This window comes from Cydia pomonella, chromosome 1, assembly GCF_033807575.1.
Source record: "Cydia pomonella isolate Wapato2018A chromosome 1, ilCydPomo1, whole genome shotgun sequence".
Lineage (NCBI taxonomy): Eukaryota > Metazoa > Arthropoda > Insecta > Lepidoptera > Tortricidae > Cydia > Cydia pomonella.
The window spans coordinates 21,689,279-21,716,356 of NC_084703.1; the positions used below are offsets into that span (position 1 = coordinate 21,689,279).

The 27,078-nt window shown below is 37.8% G+C and overlaps 1 protein-coding gene across 2 annotated transcripts in view; it reads right to left on the reverse strand.

Annotated features, from left to right (window-relative positions):
* LOC133527281 (protein bric-a-brac 1-like) overlaps positions 1-27,078 on the reverse strand; it is a 266,258-nt gene that overhangs the window by 17,794 nt on the left and 221,386 nt on the right. For both annotated transcript variants that reach the window (XM_061864246.1, XM_061864235.1), the window contains exon 2: positions 2,989-3,046. In XM_061864246.1, coding sequence (XP_061720230.1) covers positions 2,989-3,046 — 58 coding nt within the window. The remainder of the gene's footprint in view (positions 1-2,988; positions 3,047-27,078) is intronic.

The following is a 27,078-nucleotide window of genomic DNA, read 5'->3' on the forward strand; positions in this document are numbered from 1 at the left end:
ATAAAATTGTTGTTAATTGAATTATATATAATATAACTATACAAAGTAGATGGATTGAAGTTCCTCAAGTAATCGATTAATTAACCATTCAATAGTAAAATAGAACACAAGAGTCTGTCATGGATACTAACATCAGGAAGGTAAGAAAGTAATTAAGTATTTAGAATAAGAATTGACAATGATCATTCAAGCGTAGCTTGCACAGTGTTGAAATGCAAATATTTACAATGATAACTATGTATCGTCGGCCAGATCATGAAATTCCTAGGCATGTCATGAAAGACCGCTATTTCATGATATGCCTAAGATAATATGTAAGTGCATTATAATATTTATAATGAATACAGAAGATCAATAAGAGCAATGTATAGTTGAAACTTTTTAAGCTGACCGTTTAGCACTTGAGAGATTATCTTGAGAACAATGACATTTTTTTAATACCACGCCGGTGGCAAACAAGCATACGGGCCGCCTGTAGATAAGCAGTTACCGTAGGCTATGGTGGTGTTCCATTCGATAATGGCACTTGGACATTAAAAGCCGTACCCAGGTAAGTCGCCGGCGTTGTACCGTTTTCAGTTAAGCTATTGCGATTTCAACCTTGTAAATTAGAAAAGATGGTAGATATTTGTACGCATTTTATGTTGCTTGTTCACAATGTCAATCGTTCACAAGATAATCTCTCAACTGCTGAACGGTCTGCTTAAAAAGTTTCAACTATGCCTATTTGTAGATATTCCTATACTTATATACGGGGCACGTCGTGTGTTCTGCGTGTGATGCGCGTAACAGAAAAATCTTCTACACCATCAATGAATAAAGTTATGTAAGAAGATAAGTCAAAAAAAAAAAAATCAAAATAGTTTATTTGGTATCTATTAGAATTTAAACAATATTGGTAATGGATACCTCCTGGTAAGTATAGCAATACTTGTGTTAGGAGGTACCGCTCCTTCCTGACGGGAGTTTTTCGGGTTTATCTCAGTTGACTTATTATTTTATAAGGTACATTTTGCTAGTTTAACTATATCTAGCTAACTATATATAGCTTATTTATATAAATATTATTACAAAACCATTTTATGAAATTTGTTGTAACTATTCAAAGAAAAATATAATTAATTATGATACATTTCATTTCAATTCAATTTTAACTAAATTTATTATACTAAGTAATTACAATCAATATTCAAATTATAATTTACAATCAAAAATAACCAACTAAATATAAGTTTCATTTGACAATTTTAACCTATAACATTGTAATTTTAATTGTAATACTTTGTACATTGAATATTTTATTTTCATTCGCTGAAATCTTGGACACCCTACTTATGCGATATGGCTAAACGTCGCTAGGTAAGTCGTCAAACGTTAGGTTTGAGCGATGTGGCGGGTGGTCGCCGGCCAGGTCACACAAAATGGCGACGGTTAGTTATATGAAGGAATTTCATGATCTGGCGGGTTTTACGATCGACTGACGACATACACAACTTTTATCTCCTAAGACTCATCATCGGTGCCATGATGGGATTTAAATTTGACTACTTTTGTTGAATTTGATCCATCGTAGTAAAGAGACACTATTGAATGCTTTTTGCAGAATGCCCACCACCATCTGAAGCCTGTAAGGCCGACAAATGCAAAACCGGGATCTCTACTTCTTCGCAACTTTTCTACAAATGTTAATATATCTGCTAATGATTTCTTTGTTCTTCTATTGTATGGAGAGACACTGGTTTCGCAACAGAAATCTAGAACGGCTCTCTCCTCGCTGGCCCACAAGCCCGCTTCGTCGAGTACGGCCATTCGTTTTGATTTTCCTAAAATATTGTCATAAAGAGTCCCTTTCGGTATTCCATAGTGCATGGCTGCTTGGGTGAAGCGCATCTTCTGGGTGACGACTGCTTGAATGGCTTCTTGGAGCTGAGCTTGAGACCACGTCGGCGCTTTCAACTTGACTGTATGACCGTGGAATTCTGGTCGACAGATAAAGCAACAACACTAACATAAAATCCCCATCCCACAAGCTATATCGATTCAATTATAATAATTGCGGGCTTCATTTTAAATCAATACCTAATATAATTTGCATAGTTGTACAAATACTAGTGTGAACTCCATTGTATATTGTTACTTTATGCTACATTATTACTTTAAAGTATAAACTATCTGTCCATATATCTTAACAACATGTCAGTGTTTTCAAAGAAATTCATTTGAGTTTCTCTGCGTGCGGAATTTTTCCCACGACGTTACGACAATACAATCACAACAACAAAGTACTACACTTATCGTGTTTGAATACGAAGTGTGCTATGTATGCCATCGTTCTTGGTACGGTTTATAGTTATAGGGAAAGCGAACAAATTATTCACACGGAAATGCTGCTTATGAAAGTTATAAAAAAGCTCAATCCGCGTAATAGATTACGGTCATTATTCGATCACTTTCGGCTATTCTACTGGCTTACGAACTTATAAGAAAATACTTAACAACCGTAAGAATCCATTGAAAATGTTACAAAATATTCGCAAACATACATGTTTATTCTTTGGAAGTATGGTTACCATGAAATCATGATATATATAAGGTGGATGAAACTCTCGTATAGTGACCGTATAGACCGTAATGACCGTTTTGCCCAGTTGGAAATATTTCAGTACTTACAGTGAATAATCCTTTACCAGCGTATTTTCACGAAAACGCTCGAACGTGTATGGTATGGTATTTCAGTCAGTCTCAGTACAAAAAGTAGTGAGGTTGACTGAAGTAGCATGACAAATACGAACGTTTCCGAGAAAATACGATGAAAAAGGATTGTTCACCACATATGTATTCAGTAATCAATGGTCTATCGTTAACGGATCAAAAATAAAAGATAAGTAAATCTTACACACACAGCTCAAAATCTCAAGTGCTAATAAGGTAATATTTGCATTAGTTGTAGGTACTACAGCCATAGAGTTACTAAGGATATTAACTGACCTGCGATAGATGACGTGGACGCCCCCAGCCATGCGTGCGAGCTCTCCAGTAACTTAGCCTGCGGACAAAAAACAATATCTATTACTTATTGCTATGGCGATGAGATCAGTGCTCTTATATAGTTTAAATATAACAATAGAAATATAAATTAATGTTATAAATGCCAAAATTATGAGGAATTAGGATTATTGTGAACCCATTAGCTATTACGAGCCCTAACGCATATTAGGTCGTCTAGTCACACTTTAAAGTACGATACTTATTTCAAAGACTGGTATTTAAACCCAGGTTGACTATTATTATTATTATTTTATTTGATACACTAGCAGTTCTTGGAGCTGATGCATGTATATCGCAGCACTTGTCTTTATTTTGCACTTTTTAAAGTTCTAAAATGTGTATCTAGTCTATGTTTGAAAGAGTTCAACGACGGTGCACTAACAACAGTTTGTGGTAGAGTTCCACACATTTACCACACAATTTGGCAAGAAGTGTTTCCTAGGGTTGCTAGCACATATACATAGGTTTGATTAGTTTTTTAGAGTGTCCTCTCAACCTTACATTCGGCTTGATATGTCTATGGTCTTTAATATTTGGAACATAGTAGTGTCCAGACAAGATTTTGTATGTCTCAATAATATCGCCTTGTATATGACGTGTGTAGGCTGACGATTGTCCCAGTACCCAGTAAGTATAGAACAGTATTTCAATGTTTTTTTTTCTTTCTAAGTACTTCAATCTTGTAAAAGTCTATGTTCCTTTTTTGATCTTGTATTATCCGTTTTTTTGTCATTTTATTATTTGTATTTTCTGACAAACAAACTGATTATCTATCTATCTAAAAGCAAACAAACAAACTAACATTAGATTCAATCAGAAACAGAAACTGGACTGCCGATCAGTTGCAAAAACGTATATGGAGTGATGTATCAAAATTTGAAGCCGCAGTTGGTGATAAACGACGTGAACTCATTCTTGAAAAAGAATGCATTTTATAGTCTTAAGATGAAGATTCTGCCATCTATAATGATTTGAGGCTGCATGTCGGCACAGGTGTGGGCTGTCTGCAATTTATAGATGGAAATACAAAAGCATCTTGAAAGAGAGTTTGGTGTCGTATATACCGAGGTTAGAACATAGAAATGCATTTACTTCTCAACAAGACAGTGCATTTGAAGCGAACATTCTGCAAAGACAAGAATGGCGTGGCTGAAGTCCACTAGGCCAGGCACATCGTGAAACCCGTGAAGAAGGTAGAAAATTTGTTGATTCAATGCCGCTCAGGAAAAAATCCATTTTTGATGCAAAGAGCAACGCCACCAAGTGGTAGACGTTTTATTCTGCGTCGTCTAAACGGAAGACGATTTTTTGCGAGTTTTACATTTGGAATTCTTTTTATTACTGTGGAAATATGCCCATTACTTTCATTTGGTGAATAAAATATTGTTTATAATCTTTATTGTTTTTAAGTTACATATTCAACTATTATATTAAATCCTCCTGATTTTTGAGTTTGAAGTTAGGTCAATACATTTTATTCTCGAATTGACGTTCGATTAACTTCACATACTTATTATACTACCTACTGCGATGCCAGCTGGCAGCTACCATAACAAACTTTCTCGAACATGCACTTACTTAGATATTGAAATTTAGATGATTATTTATTCTAGGTCGTATTTATTTGCACGTTCTCGCAACGCACGCTGTTTATATCGCACATGGCATTACCTTTGTTAAAAATTCAATAGATTTTTTTAAACATTTATTAAATGTCTATTAATGTCACTGAAATTCGAGGCTAGTTGGATTTGAAAATACAGAAATCCAATGCAGACAAAAACCGCAGGCATTTTTAAATATGTCCGTTTGTCATTTTGGCGCGGGCACGACAAAAAATTCCGTTTCAACGACATCTGGCGGCGCGCGGCGATGTCACTGTGGTCACATTTTCGATAATTCCATTTGTTTGACGAGTGACAGGTTGTTGTGTAAATACTTTAATATTTTTATAGTGTCTCAGCATTGGTTAACAACCAGTTTCGTGGGTAACGACGCAGCAACATTGTAGTGTAGAATTTGTGGAGGTACTTAACATAGATACAATCAATCGGGAACGTCCATACTGTCTAATCAATTTTTTTTAACTGTTGGTTTAAGTTTGGAGTTGAATTTTCCGTGTCCTGATATGAAAGCTATGAAAGAAAGTTTTATGCATAATATCTCACATATTTTTTTACTTCTTATTGAATACTAACTTACAGGCAATGGGAAATACTGTTTAAATCGCTCATTGATTACGTATGTATACTGGTCAGATGAAAAAGAACAATTGGATAGTTAATTTACATCTCCTCGTCGTATAGAGGAAGTTTACGATTGCGTATTTTATCGATAGCTACTGTATTCCCGCCGAATGCTGCGCGCGCGTTTATTTACCTTTGCTCGCAGTAATTGTTAGAGCAAAGAGCGGCATTTCTTTGTGCTCCGCGTTACAACTAAACTTTATCGAAGTTTTAATTGTGAACGCAGACAAAGGACGGTAGTAAAATAGCTGTTATAATACAGTCCGAACTGAAGATAAAATGTTTTATTAAGTTGGGCGGGCGACGCCGGGCGCGTCATTAGTCTCTCATGTTTACGAAACGCGCACGTGCACTAAGTACCGGTCGGAGCGCTGCGATGAATTGTTTGTTTACCCGAATAAAACACTAAAATCCAATTCAATAACAAAGAATTAAAGATCCCGAAATAAAATTTATTGTTCGAGTACGATAAAATAGATTTATTACGCACGGCGCGAGCTCGCGACCGCCTTGCCGATAATATTAGGTACACTCGCCTGCGTCAATATAAACTGAAACAATACGCCGCTACTCATTACACTAGGGTGTGTAAAATTAATTGTTTCCAAACACCACCGCGACGGGTTACTGAACTATCGACTTAAGATATCTTCGTACAGTGCTAATAACTACTTCATACAATTAAGGATGGAGCAGTCTAGTGTCTACTTAGACTCAGATTTTTGACAAGTGGTATAATAATAACAATGGTTAGCCAAAGTACCCAGTAAACATAAGTATCTACCTAAGGTTTACATCAACTATTCGATTTTAAGTTCTCATTGTAAGTCGCATATCGTTTCAGACCTAAACTTTAGTCTTCGCGCATTGAATAAATTGCCTAATAAACAACGTATGCCATCAGCATAATAAATAAAAATATAAGTAGTTTTAGTTCGGGTTTAGCCGGAAGTCCTGTACGGCTCTGCAGAGCGTCACTTCAAAGGTCACTCGAGTCACTTTTCCATTATCCTAAAAGCGTGGCAGCGTATGTGTCAAAGAATGCACTCCTGTTTAGCAGCAGTTCGTAACTCTAGATAGCTTTGAATTGATTTTTCATTTAAGCTACATTTGATTGACTTTATGCAGATTTTACAGGCGTAAACGTAGCGTGGTATACGTTGATATTAACTTGTCATTTAAGTTCATAATATAAAAAATCAAACACTTATAAAAACAATTGGTATTGAATGAATTTATTATAGAAACAAAATTCCTGCAAGTGTAATCGTAAAAGAGTTCGAGCTGCATATTAATAGTACTTGGATCATTACATCGATAGTTTCATTCTATAAGGAGCAAATGGAGCAATGGACCTTGTCCGCTATTAAGTCATACAAAACAAATTCAGTATAGTTTAAAAGAACCAATTTATAATGCCCCGTGCAGTTACTGCTCCGTTTCGTGTGGATATTAGTACGCGGGGCAGGGGTATCAGTTAGTAGGCGCTTAGGATATTAATAAAGGGGAGGCTAGGGGAGTCGACTGGCGCCGGCCTTATGCAAACTAAATAATAAAATAATATTCGTAAATGACTATTCCATCACCGCAGTGAAGACTGACCGACAATTACCAATTCCTTAATGGGTTCAATAATCTCGTCTTCCAGATACGGCAATGCGTTCGATTTAATTTAAAGTGGAGCATTGTTTGTGTGTACGCGGGCGTACTCTATTGACAGCAAGTAAACTAATTAACTATAGGATTTTTAGAAAGTCTGTGGATAATTGAAGGTTAATTTCGGTCCTTTCAGCTTTTCAGTTTGGAATCAGTCACAAATAGAAGAGCGGCTGGAAAACAACATGACCGTTGATTGCGAATCAACGGTTAAGTACCTGCATGTGGTCTCTTTTATGAAGAAGGAGGTTGCGGGGCTCGGTAATGCGGCCGGAGTCCACCTGTGGCGGCATTACGCGGAATGGAGAGGCAAGTGTTAAAGTGCACGGCGGGTAACTTCCTCGTGGTAAATGAGTGCAATCCGCGGCCATTCGGTCATTATTTATCTTATTCCGCGCCGCGGCCTCTAATCGAAACTATCCTGCGCATGAAGCGCAATAAACTTCCGCATCGGACCGCAATTACGCGGATATGTGCGCAATAACTTCAACTTAATGTTGCCCGGCCTATAGTCTAATTATTTTATTTAATGACTTTATGTAATAAATAAATTAATAATAGTTATTTGTTTACAATTGGGAAAAGTTGTTGTTTAATTTAACCCCTTGTGCTAATATTGATAACCGAGCAAGCGAAAGATGCCAAAACTAAGCTGTGGTTCGGAAACGAGAATCTTGAGCGTTGCGAGGGTTTAAGAGCACAAGGGTTAAACAAACTGCCACCGCGCGAAATACAAAAATTTTCACCGCACCAACGCGAGGAAAATTTTAACTAAATACCATTACAAAGCAAATCCAAATGATCGCTAAAAAAATTAATTATCCTAAATCATCACTTAAAAGTCTAATTTATGAGCCAACACGAAGAAACAACTCAAGATTTGCATCACATTACTTTGTGGATAAATGCAACTTTTCAGCAGATTTTGAAGAATAAAGGAGCCTTTACGACTGGTGTGGTGAAAACAAACTTAATTAAGGCGACGTATACCCATGCCGATTTGTCCTATTTATTTACGATTTGATTTTCTAATAAATAATCTTCATGTTCACCGGGCCGTAAGAATAATCGTGCTGTAACCCTTAGTCACCGGTGATGACAATGTGGTTCGTAAGGCGCTGGAATTGCCTGAAATAAAACGCGGTAGAGGGCGCCCGCCCGGCACCTGGTGGACAAACATGACCCGAACAATAAAGCATGCCAAGCTAGCTAGATATAAAGACAATCCAGGACAGAAGTGCCTGGCGTAAATTAATTAGGAGAGCCGACCCCACCTAAAGTGGGAAAAGGAAAAGAAGACGAAGAAGAAGAACCCTTAGTCACCGGGCGGACATGGCACACTACGGAAATCGTTTGAGTAAGTATCTATACTGTGCGCACGTCAACGTCATGTATGATGTACGCGCATCAATCTGTGTGTAAGCTGCTTTTAGGGCAGTCAGTTGAAAATATTTTACTGTATTAAATATAGACAACGAGAAAGTGCCAAATATATGTACACTACCTTAATGTAGGGACAATAAGCTCGTGCCGATATTTAATACCTTCTGTACAAGCAAGTAAATACATACTACTTGAAATCTAGGTATTATAAACTGACCAATCTTATACCTTTAAACGAGCAATTCTTGTATATATATATATATATTTTTTTGGGGATCTCGGAAACGGCTGTAACGATTTTGTTGTATGGGGGTTTTCGGGGGCGATAAATCGATCTAGCTAGATCTTATCTCTGGGAAAACGCGCATTTTTGAGTTTCAATATGTTTTCCGAGCAAAGCTCGGTCTCCCAGATATTATGTATATGTATATAGATTTTCGACATAGTTACGTAATGTGCTAATTATCGCACTAGTGCGGTAAAGTAGCGCCATATGTGCTGTAATAGTACATTGTGATACAAGTGTGCTAAGTTGGTCATTACACACGAGGCGATATTGTACGCGCGAGCTGCAAGCGAGCGTGGAATAAGAAAGCCGATGTGTGTAATGACCATAGCACACGCGTTTCATACGACGTTTTTTAACAAACTTGCGAGCAAAAAAGAAACTTTCATATTAATAAAATTTTAATTGTTAAATCGGTTAGTATGCAGTCTTGTATCTGTCATACTGCCTGCCGCCCCTCGGCCCGCCGCCGGGCCGGCCGGCTCCCGCGCCCGGCCGGCTCCCGCCACCAGTCCACGTTGTAATTGTAATATCTACTCGACTAATTTAAGAAGGCTCCGTTTCCATACATATCATTAGCAATCAGTTACCTTCTTAACCCAGTCAGATAATATAATGAAAAAGCACGAGTGTTATAATATACTGTAAAAGCACGCGTGTTTAATATCTAGGATTATGAGCCAAAAATCGGTGGAATAAAAAGGCCGTTTTGAGCAAGTGTGTTGAAATAGTACATTACGATACAAGTACGAAAAATAGGAAATTTGCAACGAGTGGCGATAACATTTAAATCGACACGAGTTGCAAATTACCTTTGCGTACGTGTATTGTGGGCTATTAGTAAGCATCATGTACAGTCGGCAAAAGGGAGTATCTTCGCGGCGCTTTGTACGTCTTTGTTTGTACTAAGAAGGGAAGACTTTTTGCGATAACTCAAACACGACTTAACCGATCATGTTCGGTATAGTTTTCTTTGAAAGTTCTTACTAAGCTTTACTTTCACGATTATTTTCATATTTTTTTTTTTACTTATTGTTCATAAGTTGTTGGTGATTGATTTATATACCCATACCGAATTGCAGCTTTTTAGCACTAACAACCACCGAGTAAAGCCGTGGACGGACAGACAGACGGACAATACGGTCATGGCCTTCCTAGTTGACTACGGAACCATAAAAACGACGCTGCCAATTACTTCAAATGTGCAGATATGAAATATAAAATCAAAAAAACCCCACCGCTACATATTTTTTGAAATGGTTTTTTCGCTAGCTTTAATTTGATACCCATATTGCTATGGTAATAAGAAACAAACATTTTCTAAATTTATATAGTCTATGTCGTTAGACGACGACGAATTTAACACCGAACAATGTTAAAAACCGTCCAGCCGTTAGGGCTGTATAGGGCGTCCCAAGAAATGGACAAACTTACGCTCGAAAAACATTACCCTCCTTCTGACGCAGTCGGGTAAAAAATACACATATTTACAAAATAGTTTAAATACAAAAACTTGCGAAAGTAAAATAATTTATTAGAAGAGTTGCGCGTTTTATTTGTACTGTGAGGCGAAGACTGCGCCGGCGGGCCGGGGCGCGGCGCTAAGGGGTGAAGGATAAAACTAATCACACATCCTCTCCGCCCGCAGGCCGCCGGCACGGTGCGAGCGTAAGCGGGAAAACCAACGCGGTACCAGGAGGCTAAATCAAACTTACATTTTGATGTCAAAGTGATGTCTTTTTATCATTCGCTTATGCGGTTCGCTCACGTCAACATGTACAACCAAATACGAGCGTAATTCACGCGCGAATACTAACTAAATTATATAATTTATAATTATATCATTTTGACATCAACCCGTATGCCTCAATTAGGCTTATGTGCAATTTTTTTTAAGTCACAAGAACATAGCCGTGCGGCCCATACAATAAAACTAATTTTAAAACGACATACCTACTGAACTAATAATAAATAAATAAATAATATTATGCGACATTATTACACAAATTGAATAAGTCCCACAGTAAGCTCAATAAGGCTTGTGTTGAGGGTACTTAGACCACGATATATATAATATATAAATATTTATAAATACTTAAATACATAGAAAACACCCATGACTCAGGAACAAAATATCCATGCTCATCACACGAATAAATGCCCTTACCAGGATTTGAACCCGGGACCATCAGCTTCGTAGGCAGGGTCACTACCCACTAGGCCAAACCGTCGTCAAACTAACATACTTTACATCAAACTTTTTATGAATGTTAAAGTTACATTGTAGTTATTGTTATAGGTAGGTAATTTGTTTTCGTGCGAAAATATGGTGTAAATATGTGAGGTACAAAGGAGTTTCAGGCATGAGCTCGCAATAAGACTCCGTCCCGCCGCCCTCTCCGCTCGTGTCCGCGCGCGCTCCCCATCCACGCCGCTTCTGCATTATCCATTTCCACATTACTGTCTTTTTGTTCTCCGTTTGATTGTTTAAACGTGCGTCGATGTGGTATCCACTGGTCGTTATTTTTTCCATAGAGCTTTCACTTGAAATGGCTTCAGTCAATTGTGGAAAAATGTTACTCTTATTGTTTCTGAAGAACAATAACTGCCTTCATTTTATATGTTTACAGCGTCTGAAGGGTCGATAGCCACTTTGCCTCTCTATTACACATTTTGCCTATTGTTCATAGTCCAACGGATTTGCTTTTGTTGTTAGATCGGTATTTAAATTGGTATTAGACGGTTTCCGCTCCATTTCTTTTGTTCTTTATTGTCTTTTTCTTATTTATAGTTTTGTGATACCAGTAGTTTGTTAAAGCTATTAATGTACTTGTACCGATAATTAACGATGGTTCAGTTCAGAAGCGTTGGTGGCCTAGCGGTAAGAGCTTGCGACTTGTAATCCCGAGGTCGCGGGTTCAAACCTCGGCTCGTACCAATGAGTTTTTTGGAACTTACATAGGTAAGAAATATCATTTGATATTTATTTACCAGTTGCTTTTCGGTGAAGGAAAACATCGTGAGGAAACTGGACTAATCCCAACAAGGCCTAGTTTACCCTCTGGGTTGGAAGGTCAGAAGGCAGTCGCTTTCGTAAAAACTAGTACCTACGCCAAATTTTGGGATTAGTTGTCAAGCGGACCCCAGGCTCCCATGAGCCGTGGCATAATGCCGGGACAACGCGAGGAAGGTGAATTAATGATGGTTCAGTAAGAAATATCCCAGCAAAAACATAAATGTGAAATGAGAGCCAAGTTCAATATTAAGAATATGTGCCGTTGTTGACTCGCCGATAAAAGAATTGAGATCTATATGGGTGCAAAGTTTTGTGCTGTGTAGGAAATCCTGAAATTATTAAAGGATTTCACTTGGCTTGTTTTAACGTATAGGCTATTATATTTGTCTTAGTCGTTAGGTTTTTGATCTATAAGTCTAAATAAATCTAATAATTATCAATATATGATTGTTTTTCACCTAATTATGAATAATATTCAGTTTTCAGATTTCTTCCTCTATATACACTTAAAAGTCTACCTTAATGCCAAATTTCAAGTTTCTAGGTAATCTGGAAGACAGTCAGTCACAAAAATTACGGTTTTTAAACGTTAATTTATCAATAACTGTTTGATCTACGTTTATGCAATTTTGTATTTTAGACAAGCTAAGAAGCTTTAATAAATGTGCCAAGTTTCATGTATGTAGGTTAAATAGGTTTCAAGTTGTGAAGGGGTCAAAAGTAGCTCGAAATGGTTCGTGTAATATTACATACGGTTGCGTCACCAGTTCCTTTTTTTTGAACTTGGCTGGACACGCTACCGCGTGTCTAGATTTTCCATACGTGTATTTACGAATCTCGACCGTGCATCAAACGAGTCGGTGGCGTGAAGTTTGCTGAAATTATCTCTTAACTCATATCAATGGGATTTGATATCCTTACCTATTCGGAACGGTGGCCTAGGCCTAAGCCGCTCGGGACGTGAGTCTTCCGGTCTTCTTAGCGTCGGCGGCTAAGGTTTTGAAATTTGTCTCAAAAATTTTATACTAGTATACCCTGCCTCTGATGTCAGCCTGTGGCGGTGGCTTTCGACCAGGGTGCGACCGTATCCAAAAAGCCGTCCCTCCAAGGGTGTTAGGACGCCGTGGGAGACAACCTGATTTTCAACTCGCTGATAATGAATGCAGTTGGGACAGATAGAGCCATAGGTACTAAATGCAGCTTCGAGACCTATAAGTGGTGCTTGGTTACGCGCTCTCCCATCTCCAACTGTTGACACCCTACTCGACAACGACTCGCTGCGGGTGGCCGTTGCTCTTTGTTTGGGCTGCAATGTCTGTCAACTTAATTTGAGCATCTGCATTTTGAGCATGCAACCATGGTGTAGGTAGAGCAACTGTTATCACGCATGAAACTGTTGCCGAGGTGTCGTAGGTTCCCCCGGCACCACGCTCATTATCATCATTCGTAGGGCATTAGTGTCGGCAAACAGGCCCTCCACGCTAGAACCGCCAGGCCTGTCGGTTTGACACTGGTGCCGGAAACTACCACTATCGCCTTGACTAGCGCTCCGGGCCACTCCTAGTGCAAAGGCAGTCCATTGAGACACACACATACCACAGCAAGTGTGATGGATACCTTTGCACCGGGTGTTGCACGGGGATGTGTCTTATGTATTCAGGTTTCTTAGATTTCATTTGTTTAATTTATAGGTATATTCAGGTAATACTTTATTTTTGATTTTTTGCAAATAAATACAACTTCAGCGTATAATAAGTATAATTATATATGTATATGTATCTGCAAATGAATTAAAATCCAGTGACGATACGACAGTAATACGTTATAGCTATTAAGAAATGGAAACATGTATATTTTAAAACGTCACTAAATTCATTGTTTATGGGGACAGGTATAATTTTCCGCTATTCATACTGTAATACACTATGGTTTACTCGTCGGACATGTTATTAAATAATTTGGATACAAAAAAGACGTCTTATTTGAAATAAGACCATATAGTTTTACTCGAAAAATATAGCTCTAGTGTATTTTATTAGTAGGTAATTATGGTATGTCAAATTATTTTCTAGGTACACCGATAAATTAAAACGTGTACTTGTATATAGATTAGGCCAGGTATTATATTTGTATGGTAGGAACATTATTTGGTTGCTACTATAGTGTATTTAATACAAAACAGTGTTGTTATGTAACTAAAACAAGTCAGTAAAAATTAAGAGGTTAAAGTTTCATCAGGCCGTACAGACTTAGTGACCAGCGAGTAATATGTAATATATGGAGGTGTGTTTGAGAAAAAACACGAACATCTATGTTATCAATGTATGTTTCAGAAAACAACCATAAAATTATAGCACTTCTTAAGGGTTCTATAGGAATTTAGTGTTGTATTCTCCTTTATGGCAACAGCAAGAAAGGTTAGCGGTCCCGATGTTGTACTGTTATACATATATAGATACATAAAGAGGGTCGGCAAAGCGCATGTCAGATATCTGAAACCATCTAAAGGCTACGGTGTCCGCTTATCATGATTAGAGCGGCAAGCTTGTATACCACCGTCGGCGTATTTAAGTAAAACTCGAGTGAGCAGGGCAGAAGGCTGCGAGGAGGTACCGAGATGTTAATTGCCGGCGCAGCCGCCGACACGGGACAATATTTAAGTCAAACATTAGTAACGCGTACTTATGCAAAACGACTCGGAATTTATTTGACTTGGGCGCAGTTTCGGTGTTAGCGACGATGTAAGCAAGACAAACATGTTAATTTTCACCCCGGTTCGCTCCACCCCCGCCCCCGCCCGACGCGTCGGCCCGCCCGATTATAACTTCGCCCTGAGAAGGTGAATTGGCTGAATTATTCAATACAAACTTAGGCCAGTGTTTGTTTTGACAATTAAAAATGTGTCAGCTTAATAAACGTTTAGCTTTCCGGTATCGACACAGGGAATTGGAGTACAGTGGTATTTAATACAACCAAAATACGGGTTTAGGTACGCATTGGGAACATATCGTTCAGATAATATCTCGCCTTATACATAACTGAAATTTGAGGGCGGAAACTCGATGTATAATGAGGGCTGCAAGGAGTTGAAGGCAGTTCTTCGGGAGCTGCAGGTACTCGTACCTCGAGGCTGGGAGGGCTCGAAGCGACGCTGCGTCTGCAGTTAGCTCGAGGCAACTCAGCGAGGCCAGGCGGGCATGCCTAATACCTCAAATTGAACGTAACACAATTACTAATCGGCCGCACGACGCGAACCGTCAAATGTTCCGCCCGCGCATGTTTATAATTAATTTAGAACATTAGTAGCACGCGTACGAACGACTCACTGTCTATTGTGTTGTGTTTCCATATTGTTCGCGAGAACGCCCCGTTCGCTCCCTGTTATGTTTAAATCGTCCTCGTATTTTCCTTAGCAAACGAACTGCGCCGTCTCGGTATTTCATCCAGAATTCCAGATCCATCACGCGCCTAATGAGATGTGGAGGTAATTTATAATATCTTCTGTTTTTCAACATGATCGTGAGGGGCCCTCGTTCTGTATGTATATAGGTATTCATATATTCACACTTGTTAAAACGTTACTCGCAGTCGTAAAGTACATCTAGAAAATGTTTGAAAAGATAGGCTCTGGTATCCCTGTGTTATAACAATTTAACACACACTATTATTTAAAAACATATAATGATAAAACATTAAAAATAAACAATAATAGGGTAAAAAGTGAGCAACACAAAAGTGCAAAAGTTAAGCGGCAACTAATTAAAAAACAAAACGAGAAAGCTTCACTTTGGCGTCGGGAACTGGCTTTCCCGCATTAAACTCGTTCTTTTTCGCGCGCTTTCGCTTTCGTCCAGTTAATGAGGGTTAAGGACCTTTATGTGTTTTTGACGCTATAACGCTCTATTTTAAAATTCATTTATTGGGGAATCAGATTTTCATAGAGTGAACGTTTACGTTTTAAGACATACATGCCGAGTTATTTTATATTAAGAGAACTAAGTGCTTAAAAGGCCATTATCATAACCCGCTGACATATTTGTCCAGCAATAAATGAAATGATATTTTTTAATATTCAGGCAATTAGTGGCCCATAGATAAATACCTTAATACTAGTATACATATTATAAAATATCAGGGGCTCAGGGCAAGTCACAACAATGAGTCAATAAAAACATTGTAAGCGCATCCGTCGCCAATAAAGTCTCAGAATTATTGTGTTGTAAATACGTAAATGATACTAGATACGTATATGCCTGTAAATGTGAAGACGTAGCGTGGGCAGCGCATCGTCGCACGGCGCGAACGGAGCGGAGTGGCGGCGGTGCACGCGAGCGTAGAGGAGAGGGTGTCGCGACACACGCGTGTACGACTCGCGTAGTAGTCATCTCAACAATACAGTCCTGTTTATATTCCCGGCCCATTCCTTTGAACTCGCATGTGGGCCCGAGGAAACGTAAAATAAACAGAACTTTCTCGTAATGTTTAATTAAATTAATCAGTCGGTTGATTAGTCGATGGTTCGCCGGCGCTGGCGTAAACAAAGCGCGGCGCGGCACCGCGTCGCCGGGCTTTGATCTCGGGAGACTCCTCGCGCCGTCGCACCGGCCCGCTGTATTGTTGTGCGCTACGTACGGCCGGGCCCGACCGCCGACACCGAGGCATCCTACTTACTATTTACTACTTTTACACTTTTATTATGCACGTGCAACTGTCCGTGACTTTTTCCGCGTGAACTCATTAGGTATTATCCCTAATATGATATTATTACTATTGACTCAACGTATCATAGTTGTATCCGAAGTATATACCTACCTACTATGTTACGGTAGGTTTGTACTATGTATAATACCTACGCGACCATCTTACTGTGACACATATATTACAAGGAGATCTATTCTCGCATGCATTACATCGAAAATGTACATACAGCTCTCACACTCTCTGTTACTCTTCACACGTAGCTATAGTTTTTAGGGTTCCGTAGCCTTTATAAAGACAAAACAGCAAAAACAGAACATATCCGTCTGTACGTACGCCACAGCTATTTTACTTGAAAACTACACTACATTTTAATGAAATTTAGAACATAGTATATTTTTGGGCCACTATTTTTTTAGTTTTCGGCATAAATAAAATTGCGCATTTTTAGAATCAATTTTAATATTTTTAGCTTTTATACGTAAATTATTATAAACTTTAAAGAGCCATATGTACTGCAAAACGTTGTACAAATTTAGCTTTCAAGATTTGACCCACATTAACTTACAGGGCAAGGTAAATAAAACTTGTAATAAAAAAAGTTCACTATAAACATCCAAACCGTCTCATTCATAATATTTGCAGGATAACCGCTTGCAATGATTTCGCAGAAAGTTCTGATATGAAATCACTGTTTTAAACCCCATTGTAGTGAATTTATTATAGAGCCGCGGCCGGTGTGGGTGATTGACGCCGGAGCAAACGGCCGACAGTTGCAACGACTCTTTGCGAGCAAAAAGTTTCAGTAGCGCTCACACACCGCCTGAACTTTACACCTCCAACTCTAACATTTTTAGTTGTTCAAATTATTAATTGCATCATATTTTCACGAACTTTGTTAATTGGAACGTTGACGCATGTTAAATGAATTTTGCGATTAGTTGTGTTGTACTTTAAAGGTATTTTTTAAAGTGAATTTTAATATAAAATCCTGCCTTAACTCTTAAAAATTATGTTAAATCTTTTTAACCTTTTTTTAGTAGTGTGTGAAATATGAAGCTATTATGACCGTTAGCAAGTATCAGTTTCTCTCATAAACTACGAGTACAGTCAGCATTAAAAGTAGCGGATGAAACAACGCGCCAAAAGTATCTAATATTCCGGATAAATTTTCCAAATATAAATAAATTGTTAAAATTCTCGCTCACAAGTATATCTTTTACAGTCTTAGTTATTCTATATTAAAGACATCACTTTTTGGTAAGCTGTTACAGAATGGTATAGATACTTATGAAACGTTATTTGATCCGCTACTTTTGATGCTGACTGTACATACACATATACTTGTTAGGTGTACCTACATATGTTCATTTTTCTTGGATACATAATACTTTTAATAAAAACCTATTAAGCGGAAAAATGAAAGCGGAACACTCCGCTGAGACAGCAGATAATCTCACATTTGTTGTGCATCCACGGACAAATTAAACAAAATGTATTATTAGCGGACAGTAGAGGCGAGGCGCCATGGCGGCGCGGCCAATGTTCCCAAATATGCATCTAATTATCTGCGAACTCATTTCTTTAACAAATAATTCAATTTTATTTTGTAGGCAAAAATAGTCAAACTGAAAGACGCATGAATTTTGATATTATTAGAATACCAACTATACATTATGCCTTTTTTTTCGTAAAATATAACAACGAGTATTTTAGCATTAATCCTTGCTAGAGGCGTTGATGCTGGTTTGCTTTTACGAGGCGTTGAGGTGACGAATAATTATTTATTTAATAGTTAAAAATTAAAGTGACCACGCTACAAAAATCAGTTGATAATGTAGGTATCGGATTGTGTTCGATATAATAGCGACTGCGGGTGGAGATTTTTTTATTTACAAAAATAACTCATAAATATTTTTTCAATGCTTAACTAAATTTAAGTAATTACCTATCGGTATTAGGTACGCCAACACTTCCCTAAAACATAATTTACAGTACATATGGGGCTACTTTATAGCACTAGTGCGAGAAGTAGCATATTATGTTACTGTGTAGAACATTTAAAGGGCCATATGTACTGTAAAACGTTGTACGATACATGTGCGAATAGGTAATTCGCAACTCGTGTCGATTTAAAACACTCCCTTCGGTCGTGTTTTAATTTATCGCCACTCGTTTCGTATTTCCTATTTTTCGCACTTGTATCGTAATGTACTATTTCCTTATAATAAGTAAAATTCTCAAGTAATTTGCGCCAAGTTATCTTTTTGGGAGCAGTTCGCTTTTGCGGAGGACGTAGTTCTAATCCTACCTACTTGTTCTTGTTATGAGTTGATGTTCTTCTTATCCTTCTGTACGGCTCCCAAGCGTTTGTACAGTCAGCATCAATAATAGCCAAAACGAGCCAAAAGTAATATCTGCCACCCTGGAATACTCTTCCAAATACAGATATATCTCCACAGTTCGCGGTCAAAAGTATCTGTCACAATATATGTATTCTACATATAGAGATATATCTCTTTTTGTTAAGTTATTAATACCTTTGACTCGTAGTATGATCCGTTACTTTTGATGCTGACTGTATCACTGCGAATGATGTCGATGTATTGAGATCGCCACCTACTGCATTCTAGGTCTAGTCCTGCGACTTCTCATCCGATCTGGGGTACCTTCTCCTTAGGAACGGGGGCCTAGCTAAGATGATATGATAATTGTACAGTCAGCATCAAAAGTAGCGGATGAAACAACGCGCCAAATGTATCTGATATTCCGGATAAAATTTCTAAATGTAGATAAATCTCTAAATTTAAAATCCAAAAGTATATCTTTTAGAGTCTAAATTGTTCTACATATAATCATCACTTTTTGTTAAGCTGTTACAGAATGGTAGATACTTTTGAAGCGTTGTTTCATCCGCTACTTTTGATGCTGACTGTACATCGAGAAACGCTGAATAAATAGAAAGAATGTATCGGGATGACAGGTGCAACGGAAACTCACGTGATTATTTCCATATGTTATTTCACTTTCGATTGGCAGTCTCTACTAACGATTGTCACTTGCCTGGGCCTATAGGCCCTCTGGTAGTATAGTGGCGAGGTGGCAAAACAATGCTGACGACTGCTTACGATCCTCTCATGCATCGATTAAGGTACCCGTGTGACAGCAAAGCTAATCATTAGTCACTCCACCACAATATGGGCGTTCGCTTCTCAAAGAAATACGAGTATGTGAAGTTTTCCCAAAGGGACCCATTCATGTTCTTCCGGGGTGTTACTCGTATAGGTAGATATGAATTCAGTAAAATTTTCCTAGTAATTTATTCAAACATACACTTATGATTGTAACAAACAGAAAGCCATGTTGCATATTTAATAGGCGAGCTTTTTCTGAAATGAACTTAAACTGCTATAGACGTATTGAGGTGACTTAAAAAACGTATTGGTTGTACGCACGCTAGCGCATAGCCAAATATAGTATATTTGCGAGTGCGTAAATATGGCTACTACTTAAACGTTTTTTTTACTGTAACAACAGGGGTTTTTGATTAATCCCAGTGGTTTAATTAATATAAATACTGGTCATATAGATTAACATTGGCAAATTAACTTTTAGTTAATTGATATGCACCACCGAACATCCACAATCTGCGCCTGTCTTCATTTGAAAATACAACAAAGTGTAAGTACTTTATGTAATGTTGAACTTTCCGTCAATTCAAACATTACCGTTATACGAATAGAAGTTACCCGTTAAGGTTTTTTCGTAAAAAAATAGCGTGATTGAAAAGGTAAAGGTATAATTGCACCAACAAAAACGACATATAAGTACCTTATATGTATTTATCAAGTATTAAATTATATATGTACCGTGCATAACAGCGTCGGAGCGGATGGACACCGCACCGTTCGAAGCACTGGCCTTATTTGTAAGGCAACACCCGACCCTCGCGACAGTACGTGCTCAATGTGCGAATGAGAACCCAATCTAATTCTGTAATCCGGGTGTTTCCAATCTGTCGAAAGATTGATCAAAACCTGAATAGGAAATGACCGCTCCATCGTCGGTGCTAAAGAGGGTACGAGCATGAAATGGATTGTGCTGAACATAATCATGTATGTTTTATGAGAGCAATCTCGGGCGGAGGTTTAGGTGGCAGAGTCGACCGCGAAATCCGATTTGAGGTTTTGAAAAGCGAGGCGGTTGTCTGTGAAATTATCTGGTTGTTTATTCAAATTAGGACACGCGTGACGTGTGATGTAATTGGAGAAACGGCGAGGGTCTTCCTGGCGTTCGGGTGAGCGCGTCGGCCGCGGCAGACGCCGCGCGCGCCCAGCCGCGCGGAAAATTGCCGAGAGAACAGTGAAAATTGTGGATATGTTGGACCACGGCAGGTACTCAACAATGAAACATATTTGCGTAAGTAGGCTATTGAAATCAATTGCGTATCGTTGAAAAAATCTGCTACCAGAGTAACGGAACATATGATCAAATCTCGAAACGCTATATCCGCCATACCATACCATGCTTGTAAAAACCAACAAAAAATGTATTGGTAATAATGGCCCAACCTTGAAAGTAAAGGTGACAGTCCATTTCCAACTGCAGCTGCACTACCGTTGCGACATTACTGGTGCGATATTACTGCAGCGGCCGACTGCTGCTGTTTGCGGCGTGCAGTCGCGGCAGCGTTCGTCAGTTGATTGCCAAAGTCAATGAATAATGTCACTGTCAGACGTATAAATAAAATTACTAATTTACTTATTTGTATTTTTTACAAGAAGAAGTAAGTGACGATAATGCTACATGGTACACGAAAACGAAAAACAGTTTGCCTTTCTACAAAAGTCACATTCAGTCGAAGGCAGCTACGCAATATTATTAAAAAACCAGATATTGTTGGTGATCGTTTGTTTGCCGATTAAATGAATAACAATTTAACTTCAAATTGAAGAAATACAACCAAATTACTCAAATTAAATGAATGCAGAGGAGAAATATTTCTTCACTTAAGGTAAGTTAACATTTTGAAATTATCTTCCCCATCCTCTTGACTAAATGCGTGACCACTGCACACAGCAACCCGACGAGAGCGGGACTCATGTTGCTCGTGATGGATACGGTATGCGCACTTGATCCACTTGCATCACGTGATGCAGCCAAATCCAGCCGGTGGTGTCTGCACGTTTTTAGTGGCCTAGTACCGCCTGGATGTAGAAGTCTGCGATAAACGTCCCCTCAAAAAGCTAGGTAGGCTCTTTTATCCCGGGTTTACTTTATTTTTGCAAAGGGATTCGTGGGCTTCGGAGATGGCGATGCGACAAAATAAATTCTCCAATGCAGTCGTTCAGTGTTAGCAAAATATTACAGATTTATCTTTCTGAGTTTTCATATTAAACCAATCTTTCATTAGTTACCTAAAAGTAAAGAATAAACGAATAAATTGATTTGTAAGAGCTATAATTACGCAATTTACACTTAATATTGTCCAGTTTCCTATTTCAAACTAAAGCACAAATTTAAATCTTATAATCGCTCTTGTGTTGCAGGTGTCCATGGGTGACGGCACTCGTGGTCGTGGCAGATACAGTGTATGACTAGACCATATAAAACTTGATGGGCGAGACAAGAAATCCTTTATGAAGAAAGCTATTTACGTTAGCCAAGGGGCTGATAGAAAGAATATTTAATAAATTAATTGGAATAATAAATATTTTCCTCGTGATGGTGTGATAAAATAAATTCGGGTGAGAAAGTGTCACGATATTATACACCGTGGGCTGGTAAAACCTGATAGTTTTAAAGTTGTATTCTTAATCGCATTTAGAGGCTAAAATATCATACAAATTTTCTGTAATCGGTCTTCTTTCAGAGATAATGGCAATTCTTGCGAAAATTTGTTTCTGCTATAACTATGTGAAAAACGCCTTTTTCGCTGCGGCGCTGCCTTTATGTGACTTGGTTTAGTCATACCTTCTGACAAACATTACTCAACTAAAAAGAACACTCGCAATTTTGATCTATAGATGAATTAAGAAAACTTTACATCTTCGTTGTAATGTTTTTTTTTTCGCCAAGATGTAGAAAGAAATAACGTGCTGTGTGCAGAAAATGGCTTTTAAATCGGCTAAAAAAAAAAACAGAACATTTTTTTTCCGAATTTTACTAAACATTTTTTGATCCTCAGGAATGCGTGGTTAAGATCTGTCGGATTTTACCAACCCACGGTGTATATAATATGATATTACGACACTTTCACATTTTATCACGCCAAATTCACTGTGCCACGGTACTGTCAGCGAGAATTCAGTAATTAATCCTGTTAAATATAAGCGTCACTGAAACTCCTAAGCACGCCTCCAACTCCAGAAGTGATACATGCGCGTTGCCGACCCTTTAAACACCTGTACACTTCTTTTTTCAAGAACCCCTACTGTAGACCTTCAGAAAAACCTCGGCAGGGAGCTCATACTAAAGCCGGAGCGCCCGCGGGAGGAAATTCCTCTTAAGCCGCACAGTGCGCGACCATTGTTGCCACTAAAAAATGTAATCTACTGTGGTTTCGTAGTATCCTAACACAAATATAGAGGATACAGAGTAAGCTATTTCATTCAAAACATTTTCTCAGTCAAAATTTGGAAAAAGAGAGAAAGAGGAAAGAGTGAGGAAATTGCATACGACCACTCCGTTCAGTATTAGAATCATCATAGAAATATTATGTTGTCACATTTTTATGCTATGTGTACATGATTGTACGATAATGGTTAGCATACCTACATCGATCTTATTCTAACACATAAGTGCGTCCTGTAATTTAGTAGTAGTAGTAGTAAAACTTTTTATTGTACAAAAATGAACACAAAACAGGAAAAAAACACTCATCATTAATAACACTCAAAACGCAAAGCGAAGCGAGTGTTGTTGTCAAAGGCGAACTAGTTTTCCAGTTTTTTCACTATTATTAGTTACCTGATAAATTCATTAAATAAACAGTTCTTTCCTTTTTTCGTAGTTTTCCGAGAACAGCTATAAGCTCGAAAGGGCAAGAACGATAGAGAGCCAAATATACGATTTTCAAATTAAGATTTTCAAGGTAGGCAAAATGAATTTATCAGGAAACATTAAACAAAAACAATAAGAGCAACGCCAAGATACAGAGGAACTACCGCGAAACACAGAAACTATCGGGGTTGTTTATCCGCGGGTGTAATAAACTCCTTATATTGTAGTGGTTATACCTCTTTGCTTAGAGCTACTAATATCTGTGACCAAAGACATTTCTGTAAAGATTTGACGTGCGGTTTGCAGTTGCGGTCGTATGTACACGAAACACTAAAAATCACCATGCTACGTGCAGTCGGTCTTGTCATCATTTTACTATGGAATTTGACAATAACACTGACGTATTCAGGCCGCTGCAGTAATGTCGGAGCAGTAGTGCAGCTGCGGTCGGAAATACGTTAAAATTACCATATTACGTGCAGTCGGTACCGTCATTGATTTTACTATGGAAATTGACAATAACACCGACACGATCAGGCCGCTGCAGTAATGTCGGAGCAGTAGTGCAGCTGCGGTCAGAAATGGACTGTCACCTTAACACTGACGTATTCAGGCCGCTGCAGTAATGTCGGAGCAGTAGTGCAGCTGCGGTCAGAAATGGACTGTCACCTTAAGTGTTGACAAACGTAACTTTTTATTTTGCGTCGTCTAAGTATTATGAATAATGGGGCATACACGTGATAGTAATATTGATCTTAGTTGAACATGTCTATGTTCAATTACAAAATATTGCAGACTAATAATTATGCCGGGTCCATATTGGCTCACATAAAATTAGTTGTCATATTATTGTTTATAATAACGATTTGTGATCAGAATGATCATTTGTCATAATTTTTTTGCTTATAATTATTAATATCCATTTATTTTTACTACTAACAACATTACTCATAACGGTATGTTGGCCGAAAATTATTTTTAATATTGTCATTTCCAACTCTTCATCATGACTCATAACGATGTTTTATATAAACTAAATAATCATAAACTTACTTTGTATAACTACTTATATGCATAAATTATTTTCCACTGTGATCGAGAAGTGTGAATCTTTAAGTATGTGTTTATCGCCAAAATACATATTAATGGATTTATCGATGTTTTTGATAAGCAATGTAATGTTATATTATTATTTTATAACCCCAGTAACCCCAAAACGAGGACTAGCATATCGCCCTTCTTTCTGGCAGGATTTCGGTTCTGCGAGGGTCGCAGTTCTAACCTAACCCACCTTTCTGGCAGGATTTCAGTTCTGCGAGGGTCGCAGTTCTTACCTAACCTAACCCACCTTTCTGGCAGGATTTCGGTTCTGCGAGGGTCGCAGTTCTAACCTAACCTAACCCACCTTTCTAGCAGGATTACGGTTCTGCGAGGGTCGCAATTCTAACCTAACCTAACCCACCTTTGTGACAGGATTTTCCAATCATTTTTGTTTAAAATTAAAATTAATAATGATCATTAGTATGTAAAATTATATGAAAAACATTTTCGGAGATTCAATAATCGAATTTCCAATTGTATTACTTTAAATCGATATGTCGAACAATAATATATGCATCAATTTTAGCAATAGAGATATTTATGAAGAATGACATTATGAATATAATAAATTCGAAGTTGCAATCATTATTGTTTAAAATAAATACGTGTAATGATCATTAGAATGTAAAATTGTATTAGAAACATTTTCGGAGTTTCAATAATCGAGTTTGCAATTTTATATGAACTTTGGCGCACCCAATTATGCCGCTTCTGTATTTTTACAACCTTTTAAAGCTAATTCCACCTTATCTGATATTCTAGGTAATAGAACATGTACCTTAACACCTACTTAGTGTTTCAAACGAGTTCACTGGTATTTTGTGTTTTTTTTTTGCAAGCTGTTAAATATGTACTTATAGTATGCTATATACCTCACACAAACTTAGAGAAATGTAGGTAATTACATAGTTATAGGCGACAAACGCTAATACAGAAGTTCCAGAGTTAATCGAGAAAAGAGGCGGGTGCGTAATTACGAGTAACTATTACAAATAAATAGGTACCGTAAAACCACCCAACTATAGTCCAAAGCTCCCAACTATGGTCCACAAATAAACTCAATTTTTCTCGTTCACGTGTGTATTTTACTTTATTTTTGTAGTTCTAAGGCAAAGTATGTTTATAAATGGAAGGTAAAACTAGGAGTAAACCAAAAGGAACATTTGTATAGATATTTAATTTTCTTTTGAACTTGTGGACCATAGTTGCAGTATTGGACTATAGTTGGGTAGTTTTACGGTACACGATAAAAATGTTATTATTTATGTGAGCGCATAGATGATTTTTGTTGCGAGGATTGATACGTATGTACTTTGCCACTCTATATGATAGTCTAATTTTTCTTTTGTACCAAATCTCCTTAAGACAATAAAGAGTTACCTGTTTTGCTATTTGTCACGTTGCAAGTAATTATGGCGACGAATGCAATATTAATAGCATATTGTGTTCCTCGTTTCCAGCGAACAAAAATAAACATGTACCTACTAGCTAATTCTTTGTGAACATTCTATAGGAAAGTAAACAAAAAGTAACAATCATTAACATCGTTGAAAAGGAAAACATCTAAAAAGGCCAACAAGTAGTCGAGAGCAAGCGAGATACTTGCACTAGTTTGCATAAATGCATTAAGCAAACGACGGGCGCAGCGATCGCTGCGGCACGTATCTACTCGTACCTACAGTCTACCCCGTAAGTGCCATTTAAATCCTGAGAAAATACTCCATTACTCACTCCGCACGAAACTTTAGAGTTGCACCGATAAATATGTATCTTAACCAACTTAAAAATAAATGTAGAAATAGTCTGTTCTCAATTAGTTCGATTTTTTCTTATGTAGGCATCTCCGACTTCTCAAAAATGGTTAGGCCGATACTTATTATTTCAAAGAGAATATTTCACAGTTGATGCCTCATTATCAGGTCAGGATCCAATGACAGGACCCTAGAGGAAATCGAGGAAGCTCTTCAAATATTATAGGCACACTTAATAATAGGTACAGTGATACTCTGTAACGAAGAGAATTTGAAATAGAAGTGGATTGTCAAAGAAAACTTTGTAGCCACTGCAAATTTACTGCCATCTTTCGACACATAATTAAAACTTTTAGAACGCCATTTGATTTTGATCCTTATTCTTTAATGATATGTGTTAAATTTGTTACATATCAAAAAGTGGTGAAAAGATGTTTTTTTAAATACTTTTTGAAGTTGGAAGTGTTTGCTGATTAGTCGTGCATCATTCTGCAAGACTCATTCCTATCTGGCCAAACTGTCACGTCACTAAACTTTATTGCGCTTTGGGTACGTTTCCAGGTCTAGATCTGAGAAATCCATCTGGAAGCCATCAAGATTGGAGGAGTTGGACCTCATCCCATCATCAGAACTAGACCTTATCATAAATGTTCCTTCAGAATTTACTTGCTTACAGAAACGAAGAGAAAAAAATCGCCTATAATGAAATATGCGTTGTTAAAGAGCCCCGTAAGAGCAGTTCCACTTTTTTGGATGTAAATGCCTGAATTGTTGATGAAAATACTGATTTCGCTATATGTAAGTTTATGAAATTTGAGGAGTTTCCTGGATTCCTCATAGATCCCATCATCAGAACTGGGTTTGAACAATAACAGGACCAACTAGGGACTA